This window comes from Trachypithecus francoisi, unplaced genomic scaffold (assembly GCF_009764315.1).
Source record: "Trachypithecus francoisi isolate TF-2019V2 unplaced genomic scaffold, Tfra_2.0 Contig01579, whole genome shotgun sequence".
In the NCBI taxonomy this organism is placed as follows: domain Eukaryota; kingdom Metazoa; phylum Chordata; class Mammalia; order Primates; family Cercopithecidae; genus Trachypithecus; species Trachypithecus francoisi.
The window spans coordinates 31,951,188-31,977,380 of record NW_022681442.1 but is presented as its reverse complement, the minus strand read 5'-3'; the positions used below and the strand labels follow the sequence as shown (position 1 = coordinate 31,977,380).

The window sequence follows — 26,193 nt, the reverse complement described above, 5'->3', positions numbered from 1 at the left end:
AGACACGCCAACTACTTTGTCAGCTACAATGAAATGCTCATTAACAGAATATTTCTGCAAGTATAAACAGAATCTATTCTTTATAAAACAGCTGGCCACCACTAACCATGCCCAATCTTTACAACTGCTTCTGACATTCATTTATGACTGCTTTGCTCACATTTAGGAATCAACTTTGAAAAAAACACTTTGTTAGAAATAGTGCCAAGTTTTCACTACGTCTATTCTAGTTCCTGTATTTCTTTTTGTACTTTTAAATTTTATACATCTTTTTATAACAATTTTATACAATTTCTTTTACTACAACATCCAAGCAATTCATTAGATGACTACAGCCTAGATGAAGGCTAAATGCCTATTACATCTGCCTCATTAAAGAACTTCATTGTAATTCTTGGGCAGTTTCCAGACTCTGTTACAGAAACAGAGGGCTGTTTCTTTTTGTTGTCTTTGAACTTTTCAAATTAATTCAAAACTAGTATCTAATTGTCCTTTTTGCTGTGGTATGTAGTGTAATGTTGATTGGGAATAAGAATTATGGTACAAATAGCAGATGTTTCAAATTCTCCCATATTAGTCTCTTAGGGATGCTAGCGCCAGAGTCCAGCCCCTGGGACAATAGGCTCTGTCAAACTTGTGAGAATTTTGCTGGTGTTACAAAAAATATTGCTGTTAAAAACTACGACTCAAAACCAAAAGTTGTGATTAATAACAACAGGATTATTAGCAATAATATTTTGATTAATACTATAGAATAGCAAGCAGTAAATATACCTCAAATTGAAAACTTTTAGGTTGTGTTCTTGGCTCACTCTCTCATAACCCTGGATCTAAGTTGGAAAGCTGTGGCACCCTGTTTGGGTGTCCCATCTACCCTGTTTTCTGTTTCTGCAGATGGTTTGTTCAAGCTTCATTTTTTTTTTGGAGGCGGAGTCTTGCTCTGTCGCCCAGGCTGGAGTGCAGTGGCCGGATCTCAGCTCACTGCAAGCTCCGCCTCCCGGGTTCCCGCCATTCTCCTGCCTCAGCCTCCCAAGTAGCTAGGACTACAGGCGCCCGCCACCTCGCCCGGCTAGTTTTCAAGCTTCATTGTAAGCCTACTCTGTCTACTTTATCTTACTTATATCCTAACAGACTTCTCTTCTGTTAGTACACATTTCTCTTTTGCTCTAATATTTCATGATTTTCCAGTTTGTCAGTACTGTTATTAGAGGGACAGGGAAGGAACAACACACCAGCTGACCATTTTGTTTCTCTGAAAATGTGAGCAATAAGGAGATCCTTTTATTAATAAAACTGAATCATTACTCATACTACAAGGGCTTTCACTTTTAAAATGTAATCTATCATTGCTTCCATTTTTATGAACACCAAAGTTGAAAAATTTTCTGAATCACAGGCTATGTATAGCCACATATGCATGACTTCAGGCTAGCATAAAGACATGTCTGCTCCTGAGCCTCTTCTTTTAAAGTAGGGCAGCCACTGTATACCCTCTGGTGGCCCACTCCTTCTCCACTCCAAGGCAGCCCTGGTACTTTCCTAAGCAGCCCCTCCTACAGAGCACTTGCTGCTGGTGAAGACTGCCCTTATTAGCTTCTGCAAGAAGGGATCCCAGACACACACTTTGGTTTCTAGTATTTCAGTTACTATGTTGTATTTGAAATTCTCATTCCACAGTTCCCCTTTAGTTGAAGTCCTGAAGTACATGCCATGTCTCCCCCTTTATTTCTCCCTTGATCAATGGCCTCTGCGGAGTGTGGTGAAAGACATCTTTTCATTATGATCCACAACTAGACACTGCACACTTTAAAAAACCAAAGGCTGCCTGTAGTACATTGCTTTGGGGAGCTGTTAAGACTCTATGTTTTTCTACTGCTTCACATTAAACAATTTTGTTGAATTTTGAATTCTTAAAATTCTCACTGACAAACATTTTAAGTCAGTGTTGAGGAAAATGTGTGATGCATGTTAGAGGGGTAATGCATTCTCCCTTATGCAGGGACATGAGTATATGTGTTACATATGCTGATATATAACCCACCATTCATCCCAGGACCACAAGGGTAGCTGTAGATGAATTGGTTATCCTAAAATCATGATCATCAGTGTTGTTCTCTGCAACCAACATTGCTTTATGGAGTTGCTAATCATTACCCCTGCTACAACAGAATTTGTCAGTCTAAGTTATAGACAAAAAATTCTAGATTGATTAAGAAAGCCATGTGTTTTAATTTCCTTTACGTTTTAAAAACAATGGGCATAAGTGCAGAGAGACCTTTGAAAATATTAAGGGAGATCTATTTAATCCTATAGGTACGTGATGACTTTTTTTTTGAAAAAGGTATTTGGGACATCAATCTGTAATCATCAATTTTCCATTCATGCATTCACCAACTCAATATCTGATATGTGACTGGGAGTGCTGGGAATAACATAAACCAAAAAAAATAACTAAGATAATTATCATTCACGGGAAGCTCATAGGTGGCATAATACAGATATATAGCTAAATGCAACCAGTTGTTTTTCCAAATATATTCATCATCTGTAATAAAAGAAAAATAAAGTAAAACATCTGAAACCTTAACTTACGAGTTGCTACTTCCTTGGAGGGAACTGTAGAAGCATTAATATATGGTTCTTTGGGTTGGGTCATACTGCCCTCTGCTGACTCAGTTATTAACTAAGGAGAACCTGGGTTTGAGGATCAGGAGAGGATAGTGTGGGAACTTGCCTCAGAAATACAGTTCCCTTTCTTTGAAGGATTCTATCCAGAAGACACCATATCCTACTAACATACTAAGGATCAACAGAGCAGATCAAATGATAAGGTGGGGTGGATATTAGAAGGGAATGGGAATAAGCTAGTAAGAACTTTCTTTTTTTTTTCTGAGACGGAGTCTCGCTCTGTGGCCCAGGCTGGAGTGCAGTGGCTGGATCTCAGTTCACTGCAAGCTCCGCCTCCCGGGTTCGCGCCATTCTCCTGCCTCTGCCTCCGGAGTAGCTGGGACCACAGGCGCCCACCACCTCGCCCGGCTAATTTTTTGTATTTTTAGTAGAGACGGGGTTTCACCGTGTTAGCCAGGATGGTCTTGATCTCCTGACCTCGTGATCCGCCCGTCTCGGCCTCCCAAAGTGCTGGGATTACAGGCTTGAGCCACCGCGCCCGGCTTCTAGTAAGAACTTTCTAAGGTAACTAGGCTATTAGCACCTAAGCCGGTGGTCCCTAGACTTGTCTGCACATTTGAATCACCTGGGGAACTTTAAAAATATGCCTTTTACTGCCTCCAGGGATTGTGACTTAATTGGTCTTAGATGAGGCTTGGGTTTTGGGATTTTTCTAAGATTCAAATAAGAGAAGTTGGGAATTTCTTCTAGGCAATAGCATAAGCCCACCCAGGGTCCAGGATTTATGAAAAATTGGCAAACTGTTTTGCTAAGAATCACCTGTGTTAGTCTGCTTGCGTTGCTATAAGGAAATACCTGACAATTTTTTTTTTTTTTTTTTTGAGACGGAGTCTTGCTCTGCCGCCCAGGCTGGAGTGCAGTGGCCGGCAGCTCCGCCTCCCGGGTTCACGCCATTCTCCTGTCTCAGCCTCCCTAGTAGCTGGGACTACAGGCGCCCGCCTCGTTGCCCGGCTAGTTTTTTGTATTTTTCTTAGTAGAGACGGGGTTTCACCGTATTAGCCAGGATGGTCTCGATCTCCTGACCTCGTGATCCGCCCGTCTCGGCCTCCCAAAGTGCTGGGATTACAGGCTTGAGCCACCGCGCCCGGCCCTGACAATTTTTATAAAGAAAAGAGATTTATTTGGTTCACAGTTCTGCATAGAACTGTATAGGAAGTATGGCGCTGGCATCTGCTTCTGGTGAGACCCTCAGGAAGCTTACAATCATGGCGGAAGGGGAAGGGGAGCCAGTGTGTCGCATGGTGAGAGACAGCAAGAGAGAGAGAAGGAAGTTCCAGGCTCTTTTGAACAACCAGCTGTTGCGTAAACAACCAGAGTGAGAACTCACTCATTACTATGGGGATGGCATGAAGTCATGCATAAGGGGTCCGCCCCCATGAACCAAATACCTCCCACTAGGCCCACCTCTAACACTGAATGTCACACTTTGAACATGAGATTTGGAGGGGACAAAACATTCAAACCATATCACTACCTGAGAATGGTACACTACAGGTCACACAGAAACTTCCAGAGTACTGCAGTTGAAAGAGAACTGAGATCACCTAATTCAGAGATTAAAAATGGAAAACGTTAGGTCATTTATGGCTCTCAGACATGTTAAGCCTGCATAACATTTTTTAAAATCTTGAAATTAGTTCCCAACACTTAATTGAAAACTTTCACAGAAAAATATAGATATGTGGCTTCTTTAAAAAAAAAAAAAAAAAAAAAAGAATATTTGGTACCTTAAACACTGTAAAATTAACATTTATATCTGAATTCAGCATCTCTTTTTGCTTTGTAAATGAGGTCAAGGATGAAATCCAGATGTTCTCCCTTTGTATTTATCTTGTCACTGTATGGAATCTAGGTATATCCAAGGAAAACTAAATTTAAGATAAACTTATTTTCCTTATTTCAAAAAGCACAACAAAAACCCAGAAATCTAACAACCCTGGACCTGCAGAGCAGCAGCAACAGACCAAAGCTCAGTAGTTTAGTCTGAGCTGGGGCACCTGCTCACCAGTGTTACTGTCTCCACCAGCCTGACCCCAGAACATTTGATTTGTCTACCCTACTCTTGCCTTCTACAGAACTAAAACTAACTTCCTGCAACTTTCACCCATTGCTGCCAGGTCTGCAGCACAATGGAAGCTCATTCCCTCTTTTGCATGAGACAGCTTCAACTTCTCAAGGACAGGAATCTTGCTCTCTCCCCAGATGTTCTCTTCTCCAGTTAAATATCCCCAGTTCCTTCAACTATTCCCTGTGTGATAGGAGTTCTGGACTCATCACCATTCTGGTCTCTTCTTCTGGATACACACTTAGTGGCCATCAATATCTTGCTTAAATTTAGTACCCAGAGTGAAATGCAACATGTTAGGGGTATTCTGGCTATGGCTGTGACACTTCTACTGATAAAACCTGAAGTACCACTAATTTTTCTGTGTTATATAATAACAATATGAATACTAGTTGGTTCATATTGAACCTGAGGACAACTGAAATCCTCAACACTTTTGTATATGAAATGATATAAGGCCAGGTTTCTTCAGCCCAAACTTCTACAACTTATTTAATTTGAATGAGTATGTTATATTTCTAATCTGTTTAATTTCTTCTCGATGGCGTCACTCTGGGACTGTTTTCAGTTGCCACTGTCATCTATTATATTAGCAATATTGGGTTGCTCCATCCTCAAATCAGATGTTCCTGATACCTTCATCCAAATCACTGATTTTAAAAATAAAGTTAAATAAGACACAGCCCTATGAAATATCAATAGAGACCAAAATCACATTAATTCAGCAGTCAACAATTTGTTTATCTGAATAGATGTCCATGTACTACACCATCAAGGCCATCTTTTTCTTATTACATTTTTCTTATTACAAAGTTGTTAGGAAACCCTCTCAGGAACCAATTTATACTGTCAATTCCATTCCTCTCTCTGACCTTGTAATGTTAACATCCTTATCAAAAGAGGAACTAGCTGGGAGCGGTGGCCCACGCCTGGAATCTCAGCACTTTGGGAGGCCGAGGTGTATCAGGGGAACCCACCCTGATAGTTAACGCGGGTTCTTTTCTATTTCCCTAAGTGTCTAGGCTGGTTTGAGAAATAAAGGGAAAGAGTACAAAAGAGAGAAATTTTAAAGCTGGATGTCCGGGGGAGACATCACATGTCGGCAGGTTCCATGATGCTCCCCACGCCATAAAACCAGCAAGTTTTTCTGCCGGGCGCGGTGGCTCACGCCTGTAATCCCAGCACTTTGGGAGGCCGAGGCGGGCGGATCACAAGGTCAGGAGATCGAGACCATGGTGAAACCCCGTCTCTACTAAAAATACAAAAAAATTAGCCGGGTGCGGTTGCGGGCGCCTGTAGTCCCAGCTACTCAGGAGGCTGAGGCAGGAGAATGGCGTGAACCGGGAGGCGGAGCTTGCAGTGAGCCGAGATCCGGCCACAGCACTCCAGCCTGGGCGGCAGAGCGAGACTCCGCCTCAAAAAAAAAAAACCAGCAAGTTTTTATTAGCGATTTTCAAAAGGCGAGGGAGTGCACAAATAGGGTGTGGATCACAGAGATCACATGCTTCACAAGGTAATAAAATATCACAAAGCAAGTGGAGGCAGGGTGAGATCACAGGACCACAGGATGGGGCGAAATTAAAATTGCTAATGAAGTTTCGGCATGCACTGTCATTGATAAAATCTTATCAGGAGACAGGGTTTGAGAGCAGACAACCTGTCTGACCAAAATTTATTAGGTGGGAATTTCCTCATCCTGATAAGCCTGGGAGGACTACAGGAGACCGGGGCTTATCTCATCCCTTGACCATAAAAGACGGCCGCCTCCCAGGTGGCTGTTTATAGACCTACCCTCAGGGCGCATTCTCTTTCTCGGGGATGTTCCTTGCTGAGAAAAAGAATTCAGCGATATTTCTCCTATGTGCCTTTGAAAGAAGAGAAATATGGCTCTGTTCTGTCGGCTCACTGGCAGTCAGAGTCCAAAGTCTTATCTCCCTTGTTCCCTGAACATTGCTGTTATCCTGTTCTTTTTTTCAAGGTGCCCAGATTTCATACTGTTCAAACACACATGCTCTACAAACAATTTGTGCAGTTAACGCAATCATCACAGGGTCCTGAGGCAATATACATCCTACTCAGCTTATGAAGATGATGGGATTAAGAGATTAAAGTAAAGACAGGCATAGGAAATCACAAAGGTATTGATTGGGGAAGTGATAAGTGTCCACGAAATCTTCACAATTTATGTTCAGAGATTGCAGTAAAGACAGGCGTAAGAAATTATAAAAGTATTAATTTGGGAAACTAATAAACGTCCATGAAATCTTCACAATTTATGTTCTTCTGCCGCAGCTTCAGCCGGTCCCTCCATTTGGGGTCCCTGACTTCCAGCAACAGAGATGGGCAGATTACCTGAGGTCAGGAGTTTAAGACCAGCCTGGCCAACATGGTGAAACCCCTTCTCTACTAAAAATACAAAATTAGCCAGGCATAGTGACTTGTGCCTGTAGTCCCAGCTACTTGGGAGGCTGAGGCACGAGAATCGCTTGAACCCGGGAGGCGGAAGTTGCAGAGTGAGCTGAGATCACACCACCGCACTCCAGCCTGGGCAACAAGAGTGAAACTGTCTCAGAAAAAAAAAAAAACAGGGAACTATTTGGCGATTACCTCCTTTTCCAAGTACTTACAAACCATTTTGCTACATATACACATTAAGCTTGTCAAAATCTGCAATTTCCCCATTTCTGAAAATCAGGATATTAGAAGACATTAGCTTTTTTTTTTTTTTGCTGAAGACCAGCTGGCTACTTTGGGTATGTCCATCCTATCCTTTCAATCTTCACCTAATGGAAGTAAACTTAAGATCATAAAGAAATTCTATTTAGGCAGAATTAAGGACTCAGGAGAACAAGGAGACAGAAATCATCCATGTAGAACGAAGAGCTTGCCAACACTGAAAAACCTGACACAAAGCCTGTTAGGCAGTAAATGGCAGACATTTCTTTCTCTACATTAACACCGATTTTCAACATGAAAAGCAGATTTAAAGGGAACCTTTAGGGTAACCACACTTAATGCATTCTTGATCCAGTGACTATCTCAAAACAGGAAAAGATTTTTAAGTAAGTTGACCATTTGGAAACCACTGGGTATGTCAAGGTCATCTCGTAGAAAAGCCCAAGTTCTCATGATCTCTGAAGAGTTCTCAAAAGCAGTCACAGTCCCAAGAAGCTGGTCCTCTAAGAATCATTTTGGGACTCTTCGGAGTTCACTCATCAGCCAAAGAGCACCAGTGAGCAAAGCCAAGGAGCCTGACTGGTGAGTGGCGGCCAGAGGAGTTGGGACGTACATCAGCAGCGTGCTGATGCCCAAGCCCACCTATCACAAAGAAAAGAAGGCAATAGGAAAGGCAGTAACTGAAAGTCTACATTGAAAATGACCAGGCATGGATAACCATGCACAAACCTCCACATCCTCCTATCAGAGCACTTAAAATACACACATTTTAAATTTCACAAGCAAATATGCTTACAATGAAAGAAATTCGAACAAAATTGATAAACCTAAAATTCCCCTTAATTATCATTCATTCCATCCCAGTTCCCCAGAGTAGTCACTGTTACCAGTTTCTGCACACTTGTACTTTAATACATTTATAGAGAAATATATAGTTTTATGCTTTTAAAAAACATATTGTTTTGTCACTTGCTTTTTTCCACTTAGCAATATACAGTATGTATTGAGATCTTATTAAACTGCTGTGCAGTATCGCATAGTATGGATATACCATAGTTTTTTTTGTTTTGTTTTGTTTTGTCTTGAGACACAGTTTCACTCTGTCTGCCAGGCTGGAGTGCAACGCTATGATCTCGGCTCACTGCAACCTCCACCTCCAGGGCTCAAGCAATTCTCCTGCCTCAGCCTCCTGAGTAGTTAGGATCACACATGTGTGCCACCACACCCAGCTAATTTTTGTATTGTTTAGTTGAGATGGAGTTTCGCCATGTCAGGAGGCTGGTTTCGAACTCCTGACCTCAGGTAATCTACCCACCTCAGCCTTTCCCAAAGTGCTGGGATTACAGGCGTGAGCCACTGTGCCCGGCCCATAGTTTAACTGTTTAGGTTGTTTCCAATTTTTCACTACCACAATTCTATGATGAATTTTCTCATATAAAAGGTCTTTGTGCATTGTGCATTGGACTGTTTCTAGGACAGACACTAATAAGTCCATTTGCTGGGCCAAAGAATTATCCATTTAACTTTTAAAAGATATTGCCAGCCTGGGTGACAGAGTGAGACTCTGTCTCCAAAAAAAAAAAAAAAAGATATTGCCAAATTGCCCTCTGGAAAAAACTGTACTAACTCATGCTCTCACCAAGAATATCTGAAGGTATCCATCTTCCTATGCCCATGGCAATACCTGATTATTTTTTTTCATTTTTTCCAATTTGATGGGCACAAAATGGTACTTATTTTTTAAATTTGCTCCTCTGATTATGAGTGAAGCTGAACAGCTTTACATGTTTATTGGCCATTAATCATTCTTTTTGTGGTAATTGTGTATTGACGTCCTTTACTTATTTTCCAGTTATTAATTTTTAAATTTATTATAAATATGGAAAATATTTTCTTCTAGTCTATCACCTTTCTTTTTTTTTTGAACAGGGTCTCACTCTGTTGTCTAGGCTAGGGTGCAACGGTGCGATCTTGACTCACTGCAGCCTCAACCTCCCTGGCTCAGGTGATCCTCCCATCTCAGCCTCCCGAGTAGTTTGGACTACAGGCACGCACCACCATGCCCATCTAATTTTTGTATTTTTTTGTAGAGATGGGGTTTTGTCATGGTGCCCAGGCTGGTCTCAAAGTCCTGGCTCAAGTGATATGCCCACCTAGCCTCCCAAAGTGCTGGGATTACAGCCATGAGCCACTGTGCCCGGCCCCTTTTTTAACTTTGTATTGGGGATACTGTCAGAACAAAAAGAAGTGGTTTATACCTGTGTATATGCCAAAGCCAGCAGAGTCACTGCTGCCATCTTGGTCCTTCTAGGAAGGGGAATTCTCCGAGAGAGGAAGTAGAGCGCTGTAATGGCAGTGACTGAAGTGATTCCCTGCAGGAAAGAAAGATTCTATCACATTAGATAGAAGTGCCAGGTTTCTACTCACCTTACATGTATTTCCTCTAGAACCATTCAGCAACCATGAAGTACTTTCCTGTACTAGTCACAGAGAACCTCCCTGCAGTCCCACCCTGATTACTTCTCCACAGGCTGTCTCTTCCACCGTCCTCTTCTGCTTGCCACTTAAACATCGGTATCACCTAGGGCTCCACCTAAGATGTTGTATGTACCACTTCATACACCCTCACTCTCAGTGATCTCATCCACTTTCCAATATGGGTGTCCTCTCATTTTTAAGTCACTCTTTGCGTCCTTATCCCTAACCGTATCTCTAATCCTATATTCTTAAAGCAGGGCTGACCCCAGCACATGAGGGTTATTATTTTCCTGGACTGTGAGTGGAGAAAGTGCTGGTGCTGCCAGCTGGTACTAAAAAAGACCTAAAGTCTCATTTTCATTCCTATCTCTTCAGAACAAGGGTCCAGGACTGGCAATAATGGTCCCCTTCCTCTCCCACAGTATCAGCCAGAATGTTTTCTATCATATTTCTACATTTATCTCACATCATTTCCTTTTCAGAGCTGTCCACAATGACAATTTCAACCAGGCTTTTCTTATGCTAAGATACTGTTTGCAGGTGGGGACTCAGCCCACACCAGGTAACATGCTTCAGCCCAGCCCCTACTGGACAACTGAGTCCTCTGGCCCCCTCTCTCTGGATGTGCTGCTCTCATCTCACACTCAACATGCCTGCATCTGATGACATCCTCCCACCTCTAGCTTCACACTCATTCTGATGGCCCCATCCCTATAGGTCATATTTTAGGCATGCTACAGAAGACACTTTGGAATTTCACTTGATCTTTCTTCACCTTCATTCCTGACAGCCAATCTTATTAACTCTCTTCCTTTATTTATTTATTTATTGTAGAGATGAGGTCTCCCTGTGTTGCCCAGGCTGGTCTTGAACTCTTGGGCTCAAGCAATCCTCTTGCCTTAGCCTCCCAAAGGGCTGGGATTACAGGCATGAGCCACTGTGCCCACTGCTCTTATTTTTAAATTAAATTTAATTGTTTAAGAGACAGGCTCTCACTCTCTCCCAGGCTAGAGTGCAGTAACGTGATCACAGCTCGTTGCAGTCTCAAACTCCTGGGCTCAAGCAATCCTCTCGCCTCAACCGCCCAAAGTGCTAGGATTATAGGTGTGAGCCACCGTGCCCAGCCTCTGTTCCTTTAAATTCTCTCTCAAATGCATCATTCTTCTCAAGTCCCACTCCCACCATGTAGGCCCCATCTCCATCACTCTCCCTGGCATCGCACAGCAGCACTATGCTTCTCACAGTCTCCTTACTGCTCATCTTTCCCCGCTCCAATTCATCACACACAGGCTGCCAAGCCAATCTTTAAATGGCCCATAGCAGAACCTCAAAACATATTAGCTTAAACAGAATGAAAAGTACTAGTGAAGCTCCCGGCTCCTTGAGTTTCTGGTTTAGCTCCGAGAGCTATGTGCTTAGCAACTATGGTCTCTGCATTCTCTTCCCTACTCAACCACATTTCTGCTGAAATGACTTTCTAGGTATGTGCAGGATTGAGGGAGGTTATCACTTGCCAAGTGGCAAAAGGCACATTCGAACTTTAAGAAGCTGGCAATGTCCTGAAAACTAGAATTTGGCTGGTGTAGGGGGTCAGGGGGACAGGGGTGAGTAATGAGGACAAAGACATAAGATTAGAGAAATGGTCCTAAAATTTCTCCCAAAGAGAGCAGAAAGTACAGTTCCTGCTCTACCCTGTCAGTGTTGCCATCAGTGCTTCACTGACACCCCAAAGCCCATGATAGGCTCCCGTGCTCTCTGGCAGGTAACCACCAGCTACACTTACCAGAATCCGGTGATCAAACTGCACCGTGGTGGGATTCTCAAAAACATTCCTCAGGACGGGGGAGAAGGTAAAGAGGTCCTCTGGGATCCAGGATTCTCCCATTTTGGGAAAGGAGTTGTAAACAAGCCCAGCATCTAGCCCTGCCACAAAAGCCCCTGTATTCCAAGGTAAATGGCATTTATTAAAATGAGAGGAAGAAGAGACCAAATACTAGTTCTGACATAGAAAAAGTCTGTTATCCCTGAGTTAAACTAAGGGAACAGTCAGAGAACAATAGAAAGATCTACAACAGGGGTTCTCCAACAGGGAAGACACATCACAATCACCATGGGAACTCCAAATCTCTGCATCCTTACCTGCTCCCACACTAAGATTCTACTTCCTCTAGAGAAGTGCAGTAGAGGCGTGGGGGGAAGGAGAGAGGCTTACTAGCTTAGAAAAATTCCCTTAGTGATTTTGATGCCCTCTTCACCCCGCCACTGAGTGCTACTGATTTATTTTAGAAATGCTCTCCCACAGATGTCTGCATGACTGACTCCCTTACTCCCCCAGCTTCCACTCAGATGTCACCTTACCAAAGAGATTTCGCTTGATGATCCTATATAAAATGGTACTCCCCTAGCGCACTTTCTGTCTCCTGACCCTAATTTATTTTTCTTCACGGCACTAAATATCATCTAACACATTATGTTTCTATTGTGCATTATCTGTCTTCCCCAAATGCTCAATAAATGTTTGTTGACTGAACATGAAAGTGAGAAAAATCCCAAAACTTATAAACTAAATCCTAGATAAACAAATAAAGAGGGTATTCATGAATTAATGGATGTCTGATCTATTATTTATTATCAAAGAAAATCCAGAAATGTTTGGGTCACACTGCCTTTTCTCTTTCTTTCTTTTTTTTTTTTTTGAGACGGAGTCTGGCTCTGTCCCCCAGGCTGGAGTGCAGTGGCACGATCTCGGCTCACTGCAACCTCTGCCACCAGGGTTCATGCGATTCTCCTGCCTCAGCCTCCTGAGTAGCTGGGACTATAGGTGCCCGCCCTTTGGTAGAGACAAGGTTTCACCACGTTGACCAGGCTGGTCTCGAGCTCCCAACCTCAGGTGATCCGGCTGCCTCGGCCTCCCAAAGTGCTGGGATTATAGGCATGAGCCACTGCGCCCGGCCTTTCTTTCTTTTTTAGAGTCAAGGTCTTGCTCTGTCACCCAGGCTGCAGTGTAGCAGTGCAATCTCGGCTCACTGCAGCCTCGACCTCCTGGGCTCAAGCAATCCTCCCGCTTCAGCCCCCTGAGTAGCTGAGACTACAGGCACACAACACCACACACGGCTAATTTTTGTATTTTTTGTAGAGATGAGGTTTTACCATGTTCCCCAGGCTGGTCTTGAACTCCCCGACTCAAGCAATCCACCTGCCTCGGCATCCCAAAGTGCTGGAATTACAGGTGTGAGCTACCATGCTCAACCCACTCCATATTTTTGTAAAACGTCCCTTATGAAGTAAAAATTCATGCTCTTTGCCAAAAATAAAAGTGTTGAGTGGCTCATTGGTTTGAATCAGTATATTTTTATTCCAGAGCAGTGCTGTCAATAGAACTTTCTGTGAGAGTGGAAGTATTCTACATTTGTGCCATCCAATATACTAGCCCCTAGCCACATATGCCTGTGGAGCATCTGAAATATTGCTAGTGTGACTGAAGAACTACATTTTAAATTTTATTTAACCTTAATTAATTTAAGTTTCAATATCCACATGAGGACTCCTCTACTGGATAGTGCAGTTCTCAAATGAGAGTAGCAGAGGTGGAAGTGTGGTTTAAAGAACGAAAAAGGCCAGGCGTGGTAGCTCACACTTGTAATCCCGGGACTTTGGGAGACTAAGGCGGGTGGATTATCTGAGGTCAGAAGTTGGAGGCCAGCCTGGTCAACATGGTGAAATCCCCTCTCTACTGAAAGTATAAAAATTAGCTGTGCGTGGTGTCGTGCACCTGTAATCCCAGCTACTCGGGAGGCTGAAGCACGAGAATTGCTTGGACTCGGGAGGCAGAGGTTGCAGTGAGCTGAGATCACGCCACTGCACTCCAACCTGAGCAACAGAGTGAGACTCGGTCTCAAAAAAAACAATGAAAAAAATCCTGTGTTGGTCTCTCTGTGCCAATGAACTCTCCACCTGCAACCATCTCTGAGGGCAAGCCTTTTGTCTGACCCATCTTGATGTAATGTGATGATAACAATAATGTTTATATAATAGTAACAGCTAACACTTATGTAGCCTTTGCTACATGCTAACAACTATTCTACACATTTCACATTTAGCAGTCATACTGTTGTCATAATCTCCATTTTACACATAAGGTCTCTAAGGCCCAGAGAGGTTACAGAGCTTGCAAAGGTCATATAGTTCACAGGTAGTGAAGCCAGGATTTGAACCTAAGCCATCTGGATCTAGGTAGATGTTCAATATTTTTGTTCAATTGACAGTAAAGTAGAATTTTTGGAAGAGAGAAAAGAACAGGAAACAGAGGGTGAAGATAGTGGGAATGAGAGAAACAGATGTGAAAAGGAAATATAAAGATGCAGGAGGATGAGGCAAAGCATTAGGCAAGAGGTCCCAGCTTAAGAGCGCGATGCAAACAGGTCATCTTTGATGAGCAGAGTCCTACCTGAGAGAGCCGTAAGGAACACCAGACCTGCTGTTCCATGAGCAAATCGTCTCAACTGTAGGAGTGGACGGGTTTCAGGCAACTAAACAAGAAAAAACATCATTCAGTTAAACTGTGTTTCAGGAACAATGAGAGGCAGCAAAGATCTCCAAGGCCAAACCCAAGTGACAAGATCAGATCTTCTCTGACCCCTAGACTAAGTTAAGTACTCCTGGCAGATATTCTGTTTCAACATGCACTGTATTTTATTATAATTACACATTACCATCTGTTTTCCCTTCTACCCCACAAGTTCTGTGAAGGCAGGAACTGCCATCTTTGTTACTACAGCAATCTTAGTCTAGTGATTGGCACATAGGTACTCGTTACGTATCTGTTCAAAAACTGAATGATTTACATTATTCAGGAAGCAATGCTTCATCATGGTTGAAAGGATGTAGCTTAAGATCAGGACTGGATTTTCATGTGTGTGATATTAGTGCTTAGCAAATATAGTCAGAATCAGAATTGCATAAAATGCTTAGAGATTCCTGCATTTAGTGTTTTTGATAAAATGTTTTTATTCTTATTACCACCAACTTCTAATACTAATCAGTGAATCATCAAATATAAGAACTTTATAAACGGGTTACTATAAAGATACAAAGAAGTTACGTCAGAATGCTACCCTCAAATGGCTTACACTCTACTATATGAAAAGAGGTATCATACTAACATATTATCAACACTGTCCAATAGAACTTTCTGTGATGATGGAAAAGTTCTATCATCTACCTAAGAAGAGCTTGAAACATGGCTAGTATGACTGAAAATTAAATTAAAAATTAATTTTATTTAAATATAAAGTTTAAGTAAACAAAAAGCTTATGTAAATAAAGTTAATTTTATTTAATTAAAAATTTTTTTTTCTCACTTTGTCACTCAGACTGGAGTGCAGTGGTGCAATCTTGGCTCACTGCAACTTCCACCTCCCAGGCTCAAGTGATTCGCCTGCCTCAGCCTCCCAAGTAACTCGGATTACAGGCACGTGCCACTGTTGCCTAGCTAATTTTTTAACTTTTAGTAGAGACGGGGTTTCACCATGTTGGCCAGGCTGGTCTCGAACTCCTGACCTCAAATGATCCACCCATCTCAGCCTCCCAAAGTGCTGGGATTACAGGCGTGAGCCACCGTGCCCAGCCTTAATTAATTAAAATTTAAATAGCCATATGTAGTTAGTAGCTACTGTGTTGGACAGCATAGCACTATATGGCTCATTGGCTAGCATCTCAAATCCTTTTTGTAATTAGGTGAATCTAAACAAACAGAAAAACAATTAATTGATAAAGTCATCAGTAATCTTTAAGAGTACAATTTCAGCAGCAAGAGTGTGTGGGTTTATGTGTAAGTGTGGGTAAATGTGAGAGTGTGTATGTATTGGGTTGGGTGAGGAAGATAATTACAGGGATTGAAAAGAAGGAATAGATTGTCAGGAAGCAACAGCTATAGATGCAGGCAAAATGAATCCATTAAAATGAATTCATTTTAGAAGTTTGAATTAAAATGAATTCATTTTAGAAGTTTGGCTTTGACGGGCACGGTGGCTCACACCTGTAATGCTAGCACTTTGGGGAGCTAAGGCGGGTGGATCACCTGAGGTCAGGAGTTCAAGAGCAGCCCAGTCAACATGGCAAAACCCCGTCTCTACTAAAAATACAAAAAAATTAGCCAGGCATGGTGGTGTGCACCTGTAGTCCCAGTTACTCAGGAGGCTGAGGCAGGAGAATTGCTTGAACCCGGGAGGTGGAGGTTGCAGGAGCTGAGGTCACACCACTGTACTCCAGCCTGGGCAACACAGCAAGACTCCATCTCAAATAAAGAAAGAAAGAAACAAATAAAAAAAAGAAGTTTGGCTTTGAAAGTCAGGAGACTTTCAAATAATTCCTTATTTTTCAGATGTGGAATTACTCAGTGGTTGTCTACTATATCAATATTTCAACCCAATTTGGCTTCTCTGTGGGAATGACTGCCAAGACAACATGTCCAGTCCTTACCGGAATCTAGCTACTGGCTCCAAGTACCTAACGGATGATTCAACTCAAGAGTCCTGCTGTCATCTCAAACTTTTCTCCAGGAACAGCTTACTCAGGTCAACCCATGATTTCAATACCTAATATAAGACTCTTTTTTTTTTTTTTTTGAGATGGAGTTTCGCTCTTGCTGCCCAGGCTGGAGTGCAATGGTGCCATCTTGGCTCACTGCAACCTCTATCTTCCGGATTCAAGCAATTCTCCTACCTCAGCCTCTCAAGTAGCTGGAATTACAGGCATGCGCCACCACACCTGGCTAATTTTGTATTTTTAGTAGAGATGGGTTTCTCCATGTTGGTCAGGCTAGTCTCGAACTCCTGACCTCAGGTGATATGCCTGCTTCTGCCTCCCAAAGTGCTGCGATTACAGGCGGGAGCCACTGCCCCTGGCCAAGACTCATTTAAAAAAAAATTCTAGGGAAAAAAAATGTCCTATAAGGGTGTGGTGTCTTGAGACCTCTATTATTAATGAAGGTCTCAAAAATATGTCATACTTTGCTTTGAAATCAAAGCATGAAATGAAAAGCTAGTATTTTCCTTTAATCAGCAGACAGAAAAATACTTCAGACAAAATCACTAAGGTTTACTATATTATTAGACTTAACTGGCAGGTCCCCATTTAACAAACAATACAACATGGCTCTTGTCCACACCAGAAGTTCAGAAACACCTCTGTTCTGATCTTCCTCACTTTGCCATCCACCATCCCCTGTGGGAGTCAGACGTAAAGTGACTGGGATATTTCTTGTTGTTGGTACTCCCTCCCAATCTATTTTTCAATTGGTTTCACCTTTCCCAATAGAAAATGTTGACAAAATATTCAGCTCCTATATGATCCAGCAATTCTACTTCTAGATATATATCCAAAAGAATTGAAAGCAGGGTCTTGAAGACATATTTGCACACAACTCTTACCTTGTGCGGAGGGAGCAGCAGTGAGAGCGAGGTCCATAAGCTGGCACAATAAAGAACCAGGGCTGATCCCAGGTGGGCAGCGAGGCGGTACTGACTGACCCGAGGGATGTCATGGGAGTCTGATTTTTCTTCTAGTCCGCTTTTCACCATATACCATCCCAAGAGACCCTAGAACCCCCAAGAGATGGAGCAAACAAAACAAGGTTAAATGATCTGTTCAACTTTTTTTTTTTTTTGAGACAGAGTCTCGCTCTGTCACCAGGCTGGAGTGCAGTGGTGTGATCTCGGCTCACTGCAACCTCCGCCTCCCGGGTTCAAGGGATTCTCCTGCCTCAGCCTCCTGAGTAGCTGGGATTACAGGTGCCTGTCACCACGCCCAGCTAATTTTTGTATTTTTAGTAGAGATGGGGTTTCACCATGTTGGCCAGATGGTGTCGATCTCTTGACCTCGTGATCCGCCACGCTCACAGGCGTGAGCCACCACGCCCGGCCTAATCTAATCTGTTCAACTTTACGGAAGAAGTGAGCTATCAGGAGTACTCTCTAACCCACCCCTCCTCTTTCCATACCCTCCCCAATAGGCAGTGTCCCAGGATTCATGACTTACCCACAATTCTTCACATATCACCATTAATACTTAACTACTATTTAGATCTGAAGTGTCCAATCTTTTGGCTTCCCTGGGCCACACTGGAAAAAGAATTGTCTTGGGCCATGCATAAATACACTAACACTAACAATAGCTGATAAGCTTTAAGAAAAAAAAAAAGTCCATGGATATATCTCATAAAACTAGATTGAATGTTCTGGAGAAACTTTAAGGTAAATGCTTAAAAACATCTACTATCAAGTTAGGTTGGAATAAGACAATTATAAAAGTTTCAGGGGAAAATCATAAAAATCAATAAGGTTTTGCATGCAGATTGCTTTGCAAATATCTAAGTTCCCACTCCTCTTTAAGCAAAAGCACAGTTTATGGGGATATAAGAAACCTGCAGTTGAAAGCCAATCTGGGGACGCATAGTCAAAGAAAAGGCCTTGATTTTTTAAACGCTGGTAATGAACGTACAGATTTAAGTTTAAAAGTTTATGGTATGTATCATATTCTATGATTCTCTGCTTTAACTGGCTTTTTCAATTAACCAAACAACTGTCAGTTCCAATCATATGAGATACGACAGCCCTTTCACCCCCACTTGCCCAGCTCAGTAGAATCAGGTCAAAGAGGTGGATTCTGCCACTTCTAAATATATACTCTTCTGGAAATCTTTTTGGGCATTTCTCTCCCCTTTCAAGATTACCCTGGATATTCTAATTACCTTGATTTCATCTGCATGAGACATTGAAAGATGAAGACATACACAGTGTGATTCACTAGCCCACTTTCTTCTCCCATACCTCATCTGACATCTTCAATTTCTGCCTCCCAAATAGTCCGTTTTCAGTGTTGGCTTGTTTTTGTAATTCTAAAATGTTAACTTTCATTTTGTTCTACCTGCCTTTCTCTTGTTACTATTAGACTTTGATTAACATTTAACGATTACCTGTTTCTGCTGCCTCTATTTCTTCTCTCTCATCTCCCTCCTTAATCCCCCCCCCTTTTTTTTTTGAGACAGAGTCTTGCTCTGTTGCCCAGGCTGGAGTGCAGTGGTGCAACCTCCGCCTCCCATGTTCAAGCAATTCTCCTGCCTCAGCCTCCCAAGTAGCTGGGACTACAGGCCCACACCAACATGCCCAGCTAATTTTGGTATTTTAGGTAGAGACAGGGTTTCAATATGTTGACCAGGCTGGTCTGGAACTCCTGACCTCAAGTGATCTAGCCATCTCAGCTTCCCAAAATGTTGGGATTACAGATGTAAGCCACTGCACCCGGCCTTAATCCCTTCTAATTGGCTCACTTTCTTACCATTTCTGAGTTAAATTAACCAATTAGCTTCCTCCTGATTAAATTTTGATGATGTTTCTTTGATGCTCTGATAATCTCCTTTAGGATCTCTATACCTTGACCCAAATACTCCTATGTGTCTTCTCTCTTAATTCCTGGCTCAGTTTCACCCAACTTTTTTTTTTTTTTCATCATCCTAGCAGTACTAACCTGCTAATTGTGGGAATCTTTCCTTAAGAGGCGCTCAACTTACATGATTTTAATTGCCATTTATATCTGAATCTCTCTCAGCTACATGGGTATTCTATAATCTTTCATCCCACAAAGTGGTTCTCTCTTTCGGAATTTTCCTGTATGCTTCTGTAGCATTCTAGCACAGGGATCCCACTTTCTTACAGCAGACAAGTTAGAAAAAGGGAAGAGACAAGAACCTAGGGAGGCACCCATGATGGGAAACAAACTACTTCTTGCAGCACATGAAAATATACTACTGAGTGCTTACTGATTCCAGGCACAAAGCTAAGTACTTTAAATATGGATTATCCCATTTAATATTTACACAACTGGGCCAAGTGCAGTGGCTCAAGCCTGTAATCCCAGCACTTTGGAGGCCAAGATGGGCGGATCACGAGGTCAGGAGTTCAAGACCATCCTGGCTAACACAGTGAAACCCCGTCTCTACTAAAAAAAAAAAATACAAAAAACTAGCCAGGTGGGGTGGCGGGCGCCTGTAGTCCCAGCTACTCAGGAGGCTGAGGCAGGAGAATGGTGTAAACCCAGGAGGCGGAGCTTGCAGTGAGCTGAGATCCGGCCACTGCACTCCAGCCTGGGCGACAGAGCGAGACTGTGTCTCAAAAAAAAAAAAAAATTTACACAACTGTACATGGTGGCACTGTTATTATCCCCATTTACAGGTAAAGAAATCATAGCTTTCAGAGGCTAGGTAATTTACCTTACTAAGTGTCAGAGCTGGGGCTTGAAGCTAGGCCTGTGACACTAAAACGCATGCTCTTACCTACTCTATTAAAGTGACTCAGATTATTTCCTTAAAAATAATGCCAACTAGGGGCCAGGCGTGGTGGCTCACGCCTGTAATCTCAGCACTTTGGGAGGCCAAGGCAGGCAGATCATGAGGTCAGGAAATCGAGGCCATCCTGGCTAACATGGTGAAACCCCGTCTCTACTGAAAACACAAAAAATTAGCGAGGTGTAGTGGCGGGTGCCTGTAGTCCCAGCTACCGGGAGGCTGAGGCAGGAGAATGGCGTGAACCCGGGAGGCAGAGCTGCACTTCAGCCTGGGCGACAGAGCGAGACTCTGTCGCAAAAAAAATAAAAATAAAAATGCCAATTAGGAAGTTCCTGGGAGCATGTTTGGTTTCTCAACCTCGAATAAATCTTACCTGGAAGCAGACGAGGCCACAGAGGGCAAGAACACGTCCTTTCATGCCACGGCTGAGCCAGCCCTTTCTCCAAAAGTAGGCAGCAGGCAGGATGTACGCAAGGCCTACAAGGCGACCCCACATTCGGTGTGAGTACTCCATGTACCAGATGAACTTGAATTCTGTCAGTGTCATGTCATGATTCAAGCTGAGTGAAACGGAAAGTCAAAAAAGAAGGAGGAAACATCCTTCTGATTTTTATTTTCTTATGGAACGCAAAAACTTTTTTCTCAGTCCTGCAACTTGGTAGGTCTGCTCTCTTCCTCATCAACGACCTCAGGATAACTTTGGATTTGGAGGCTTAGAAGAGAAGCTGACTAAACATAACTGAACCAAAGATCATGAAATAATCTAACCATTCTGAAGGGTTTAAGTGCAAAAGATCAAATGGGCCTACTGGGATGTTTACCTAATGTTCTCTCATACTTACATTTTAAATTCTGGAAATTGCTGGTATCTTTGGAATTCTGCTTCCCATTCCTCTTGGCTTGTAGGTGGCTTCATCTCCTTTATTAAATGCCAATCTACCATCGAGAGGCCAGACTCTGTCAACCTTAGGATAGGAAAGAAATGTTGGGGTGTATGTGTAAGGCTGGATTACTCACAAAAGGTTTATAGCAACAAGTGGATCTGGACTTAACCTCGTTAAAGGCAAACACAATTGTTTCCTCTTTTGAGACATTTCCCTCTTACTGCTTAGAATTTTGTCAGAAACAGCTGCCATCAGGTACAAATTTATTTACCCTTATATTCTCTCAATCCTTTTCTTTCTTTTTTATTTTTTTTCCCAATTCTTTCTTTCACTAGCATTCCTTGACAGGCAAACCCAACCCCTACAGCCAAAGCAATCTATTCTAAATGCATAACCAACATTCCTTATCCAGGGAAAAGAGATCTGTTACATGTATACCGGTTTAGATTCTTGGGTGAATTTAAAAACAATACAATTCAAATTTGTTGCACTTGCTCATAACAACCTATATAACACTTAAGGTATTTTGAAATAAGGGACATGGAATGTGAAGAGAATCTGAGGAAGACATATTTGATTAAAACCAGAAACTTTTTCACCAAAAGGAGTTAGGATTCCTAAAGTAAAAGGCTGATTTTCGGCCCGAGGCAAGAAATGTTCAAGATGAGCTTGGAACATCTTGTCATACTAGAAAGGAAGGAAGCTATCAAAGGTAATTAGGGCCCTGCCAAAAAGTCACTAGAGCCAATTTCAGGAGATGCCTACTGACTAAAGATGGGACAATCTGAGCAAATCACTAACACCATCATCACAACGAACTGAAACATTATCAAGTGTGTTTGAACCTATGATCTCATAATAAGCCTTAAAAATCCAAACGCTTTATTTGTTGCCTTTGGAGGATTTGGGGGACCAATTTATTATTTTGAAAATTGGTAAATAAAGGGAAAGAAGAATTAAGTATTTATCCTGCCTTTCCTATACAAATTATACCTTGGGATATCCAGATAGATGATGAGGGAGAGCCTTTTAGAGTTGAGCTAATAAAATGTTACAATTTTACTATGCTAATGAAACAATGGATCTAGGCGATGGTAATTAATGGCTGTTAACATCTATAATACACACCAGATATTCATGAATGTTCTATTCACCTACTGAAGTATTTTGCTCCCTCATCCCCAATTTGAATGATCAAACAACTACTCATTCACAGGAAATAGAGGGGATAAAGGAACATGTTAAATATCACATGGTTATGCAATCAGCAAAATCTAGACTGTGCATAACCATAGGACAAATGACTCGAGTTTCCTCAGCAACTAAAAGAGGGGGAAAGGGAGGAATATCTAAATCTATAGTCTCTTTAAAGATTTAAATAAACCTAAGAAACATGAACCAATTGTGATGCACAGAACTTCTTTGGGTTTAATTCAAACAAACTGTAAAAAAAGTTTTGAGACAAACTTGGACTCTGATTGAAAGACAAAAGATACATAAACAATGCACAGGTACCAGTTAAGACATAAACCAGTCTTTATAGAAGGCTCCTACTAATAAAACACTTAAATGTTCTATAGCAGGGCAAGCCATCAGACATGTTCCTTCTTTAAGGCCTCGGTTTCTCCATCTGTACAATAAGGGAGCTAGACTAGATGCTCTGTAAAATTTCTTTCTCCAACTGGGGGCGGTGGCTCATGCCTGTAATCCTGGCACTTTGGGAGGCGAAGGTGGGCAGATCACCTGAGGTCAGGAGTTCGAGATCAGCCTGGCCAACATGGTAAAACCCTGTCACTACTAAAAATACAAAAAATTAGCCGGATATAGTGGCATGCGCCTAGTCCCAGCTACTTGGGAGGCTGAGGCAGGAGAATCGCTTGAACTCAGGAGGCGGAAGTTGCAGTCAGCCGAGATCACACCACTGCACTCCAGCCTGGCCGACAGAGCGAGACTCTGTCTCAAAAAAAAAAAAAAAAAAAAAATTCCTTTCTCCTCAGTCAACCTGTGCTTCTACTTATGATCAAAATACCTGACTCACTATGAGCAAATTACTCACCTAGTTACTCCACCAAGAATAACTGCTCCAGCCACTGTTCCACTGCAGACCAGGAGCCATCGGCCCACCACCCGCTCGGCAGCCTTTGAGGGAAGAGACACTGTACCCCTTCCAGATTGCAAAGCTACTTCAGAGATGGTGCTGTATTGCCCTGGCCTCAAAGGGCGCCTGATGCAATCACACTAAAGATCAAGATAGACAAATTAGAACTGGATAAACAGGGAATGGCTGCTATCCACACTCAACCCCATTCTGATTAGGGTGAAGTACCATAGCATCCCCACAGCTATGTCTTGGTAAGTCATCATCTCTTATCTGGATTACTGCATCAACCTTCCAGCTGGTTTTCCAATTGGTTTCAAATCTAGCCTCACTCAAATCTATCCCCAACTACATGAATTTTCTCATCTCTGAATACTTCCCTCAGACTTCACTCTACTTACAGATATGGAATATTTTCTTTCACCTCTAGGTCTTTAAATATTTCTTTCTGGCTTGTACACTTCCTTTTGCCTGATTAATAATACCTACTGCAGATCTCTGCTTACATGTCACCTCCTCTGGGATTGTTCCCATGCTCTTCAAGGTCTGCAATAGGTCACTCCCACAGCACACTGGACAGCCCTTAATACACTGTAATGTATAGTCAAGCATCACTTAACAACAGGGGCATATGTTCTGCCAAATGCATTCTTAAGCAATTTCATCATTGTGTGAACCTCATAGAATGTACTTACACAAATCTAAAGGCTGGGTGTGGTGACTCACACCTGTAATCCCAGCACTTTGGGAGGCCAAGGCAGGGAGATCACTTGGGTCAGGAGTTTAAGACCAGCCTGGCCAAAATGGTGAAACCCCATCTCTACCAAAAATACAAAAATTAGCTGGGCATGGTGGTGTACGCTTGTAATCCCAGCTACTTGAGAGGCTGAAATGGCAGAATCACTTGAACCTGGGAGGCGGAGGTTGCAGTGAGCCAAGGTCTCACCACTGCACTCCGGCCTATGCGTTGACACGAGACTCCACCTCTCAAAAAAAAAAAAAGAGAAGTACTTAGAGAAATCTAGATGGTACAGCCTACTACACTCCTGAGGTATATGGTATGACTTATTGCTCTTAGGCTATAAATCTGTATGGCAGGTTACATACCGAATACTGTAACACAATGGTATTTGTTTATCTAAATATAGAACAATTACAGTAAAAATATGGTATAAAATATTTTTAAAAGGGGCCAGGTGCAAAGGCTCATGCCTACAATCCCATGGCTTTGGGAGGCCAAGGTGAGAGGATCACTTGGGCCAGTAGTTCGAGACCAGCCTGGGCAATATAGCAAGACCCCCCATCTCTATTTTTTTAAAAAATTAGGCACAGTGTCACACACTTGTAGTCTTAGCTACTTAAGTGACTGAAGCAAGAGAATGCTTGAGCCCAGGATTTCCAAGTTGGAGGCTGCAGTGAGTTATAATCATGCTACTGCACTCCAGCCTGGGTGACAAAGTAAAACCCTGTCTCTAAAAAAGAAATTTAGAGAAAAAGATTTTTTTTTTAAAGGTACACTTGGAAAGGCAGCTCTGTTATAATCTTACAGAACCATGACTGTATCTGTGGCCTACTGTTGACCAAAATGTTGTTATGCAGCACATCGCTCTACCTTCAGGTTCATCTGTTTGTATCTCCCACTAAACTATGAGCTTTGGGGTAGCAGTGTCTGGTCAGTCTTGCTCTCTCCCTTCTGCTACCTTTGTTTCTAACACTGTTCCTTTATATAATGAGACCATGATAAGGATTTCACAAACGAATAAACTGACTTCCTCCAGGGTAGGAGTCTTATAATATTTATCTTTTTCCAGTTCCTAATATATAATAACCACTCAATAATTACTAGTTAAGCAAATGCATGCCCTCTTCTGACTATACCCCTATGAGTCCAAAGATCCATGCTCGGTTTCCTACTTCAGATTAACTGAGTCACCTTTAGAAAAGTAACTTTAAGCCTCAATTTCCTTCTCTGTAGAATGCAGTTATACTTCCTCACCTGACTACTTGGAACTTTTTAAGCAAAAATAAACTATACGGGTAAAAATTACTAGGCTTTTACCATGTGCTAAAGGCCTGATGTATGTATATATATATATATATATATATATATATATTATATATATATATATATATATTTTTTTTTTTTTTTTTTTTTTTTTTTTTTTTTGAGACGGAGTCTCGCTCTGCCGCCCAGGCTGGAGTGCAGTGGCCGGATCTCAGCTCACTGCAAGCTCCGCCTCCTGGGTTCACGCCATTCTCCTGCCTCAGCCTCCCGAGTAGCTGGGACTACAGGCGCCCGCCAAGTCGCCCGGCTAGTTTTTTGTATTTTTAGTAGAGACGGGGTTTCACCATGTTAGCCAGGATGGTCTCGATCTCCTGACCTCGTGATCCGCCCGTCTCGGCCTCCCAAAGTGCTGGGATTACAGGCTTGAGCCACCGCGCCCGGCCGGCCTGATGTATATTAAAGAAAGTAATCCTCATAGCAAACCTTAAAGTAGGTATTGTTATCCCCATTTTACAGATAAGGAAATTGATGAACAGAAAGTTTAATTAACTTGGCCAATACCACACAGCAGGTCAATGGTCCAGATCTGAACCTAGGGGCTCTGAACACAAGGAAATGCGTTGTGAGTAAACTGTAAGGAGCTCCGGAAACGTGATGTGGGGCTCTCCATCATCTTTATCCCGACCCTTTCACTCCATCCCTGCTCACGCGACTCGGAGTCCGCTGCAGTGCGATACCTGTGCTCTAGGCGCTGCCCTAGGAGCCAGGAGCTGCAGACACTGCCTCCCCTTCAAGGCCCTAAAGGGCGGAAAGAGCAATCGCTGCATACTGATGACAGTGCACGGCCACCGCTTCCACAACCCAGAGCTCTGTGGTCTCCTTTCTCCGCGACGGAAAAGAGAAGCACTTCCGGGTCGGGCAGCGGGAACCCCGCCTTCTCTGGGGACCGGAGTGAAC

At 42.5% G+C, this 26,193-nt stretch overlaps 1 protein-coding gene across 4 annotated transcripts in view; it reads right to left on the bottom strand.

Annotated features, from left to right (window-relative positions):
* Positions 1 to 26,186, bottom strand: part of LOC117068653 (cytochrome c oxidase assembly protein COX15 homolog) — a 64,532-nt gene extending 38,346 nt beyond the window's left edge. For 2 of the 4 annotated variants that reach the window (XM_033186129.1, XM_033186146.1), the window contains exons 1-8: positions 25,974 to 26,186; positions 23,190 to 23,371; positions 21,092 to 21,214; positions 20,623 to 20,809; positions 17,338 to 17,505; positions 14,355 to 14,436; positions 11,691 to 11,845; positions 9,688 to 9,801 (exon numbers count right to left, since the gene is read on the bottom strand). In XM_033186129.1, coding sequence (XP_033042020.1) covers positions 9,688 to 9,801; positions 11,691 to 11,845; positions 14,355 to 14,436; positions 17,338 to 17,505; positions 20,623 to 20,809; positions 21,092 to 21,214; positions 23,190 to 23,371; positions 25,974 to 26,063 — 1,101 coding nt within the window. In that variant the 5' untranslated portion in view covers positions 26,064 to 26,186. Of the gene's footprint in view, positions 1 to 3,787; positions 5,439 to 7,467; positions 8,072 to 9,687; positions 9,802 to 11,690; positions 11,846 to 14,354; positions 14,437 to 17,337; positions 17,506 to 20,622; positions 20,810 to 21,091; positions 21,215 to 23,189; positions 23,372 to 25,973 lie in introns of those variants that run through there. The other 2 variants (XM_033186138.1, XM_033186121.1) reach the window with 2 other exon arrangements.
* Positions 26,187 to 26,193: the final 7 nt, after the last annotated feature.